The sequence below is a fragment of the Penaeus monodon genome, chromosome 25 (genome assembly GCF_015228065.2).
Source record: "Penaeus monodon isolate SGIC_2016 chromosome 25, NSTDA_Pmon_1, whole genome shotgun sequence".
NCBI classification, from domain to species: domain Eukaryota; kingdom Metazoa; phylum Arthropoda; class Malacostraca; order Decapoda; family Penaeidae; genus Penaeus; species Penaeus monodon.
In genome coordinates, this window is record NC_051410.1 from 21,192,497 (window position 1) to 21,193,130 (window position 634).

The following is a 634-nucleotide window of genomic DNA, read 5'->3' on the forward strand; positions in this document are numbered from 1 at the left end:
TGTTTCCAAATTCTATGACACATTGTGAGAATCACTTTTAAGCTTGCGGCACAGTAGTTTTCGCGGGGATCTGTGCGCTAATTTCTGAGTGCCCGCCCTCACCTCCCCCGGGTTGGCCGCAGTAATACCCAATTAACGAAACCCCCCACTTCCCCCTCGAAGCCATGGAGGTGAACCAACCCAAGCACAGGGCAGCCACCGGCATCCTCATCTTCCTTCCGTGGGCCTTCTGCGACATCGCCCTCGGAGGGTACGGATACCTCCTGCGGGACTGGCGCTGGCTCAGCTTCACGCTCTCTCTGCCTGCCCTACTCTTCTTGCCGGCGCTCTGGTCAGTGAGATTGCCATGCGTCCGGGAGGAGATTGAGGAATGCCTCCCAACTTTTCCTTGTGTTTCTGTGTAATGTAAATAAGAACGCATACAAACACCCCTACTCAGGATAACAAATGTACTGGCGCCGTAGGTTCATCGACGAGTCGCCGCGCTGGCTGATCGTGCGCGGCCGCTACGACGACGCAATGCTCGTCCTCCGCAGAGCAGAGCGCTTGAACAAGGTCGAGTTGCCGCCCGAGGAGGAGCTTCGTACCCTTATGGAGTACATCAAGAAAGAGGTGATCGGCCCACGCCTTCCCC

The 634-nt window shown here is 56.8% G+C and overlaps 1 protein-coding gene across 1 annotated transcript in view; it reads left to right on the plus strand.

Annotated features, from left to right (window-relative positions):
* Positions 1 to 634, plus strand: part of LOC119589112 (organic cation transporter protein-like) — a gene marked incomplete in the record, with an annotated part of 16,544 nt that overhangs the window by 11,136 nt on the left and 4,774 nt on the right. Inside the window, 2 exon segments of the mRNA XM_037937688.1 lie at positions 163 to 331; positions 465 to 612. Coding sequence (XP_037793616.1) covers positions 163 to 331; positions 465 to 612 — 317 coding nt within the window.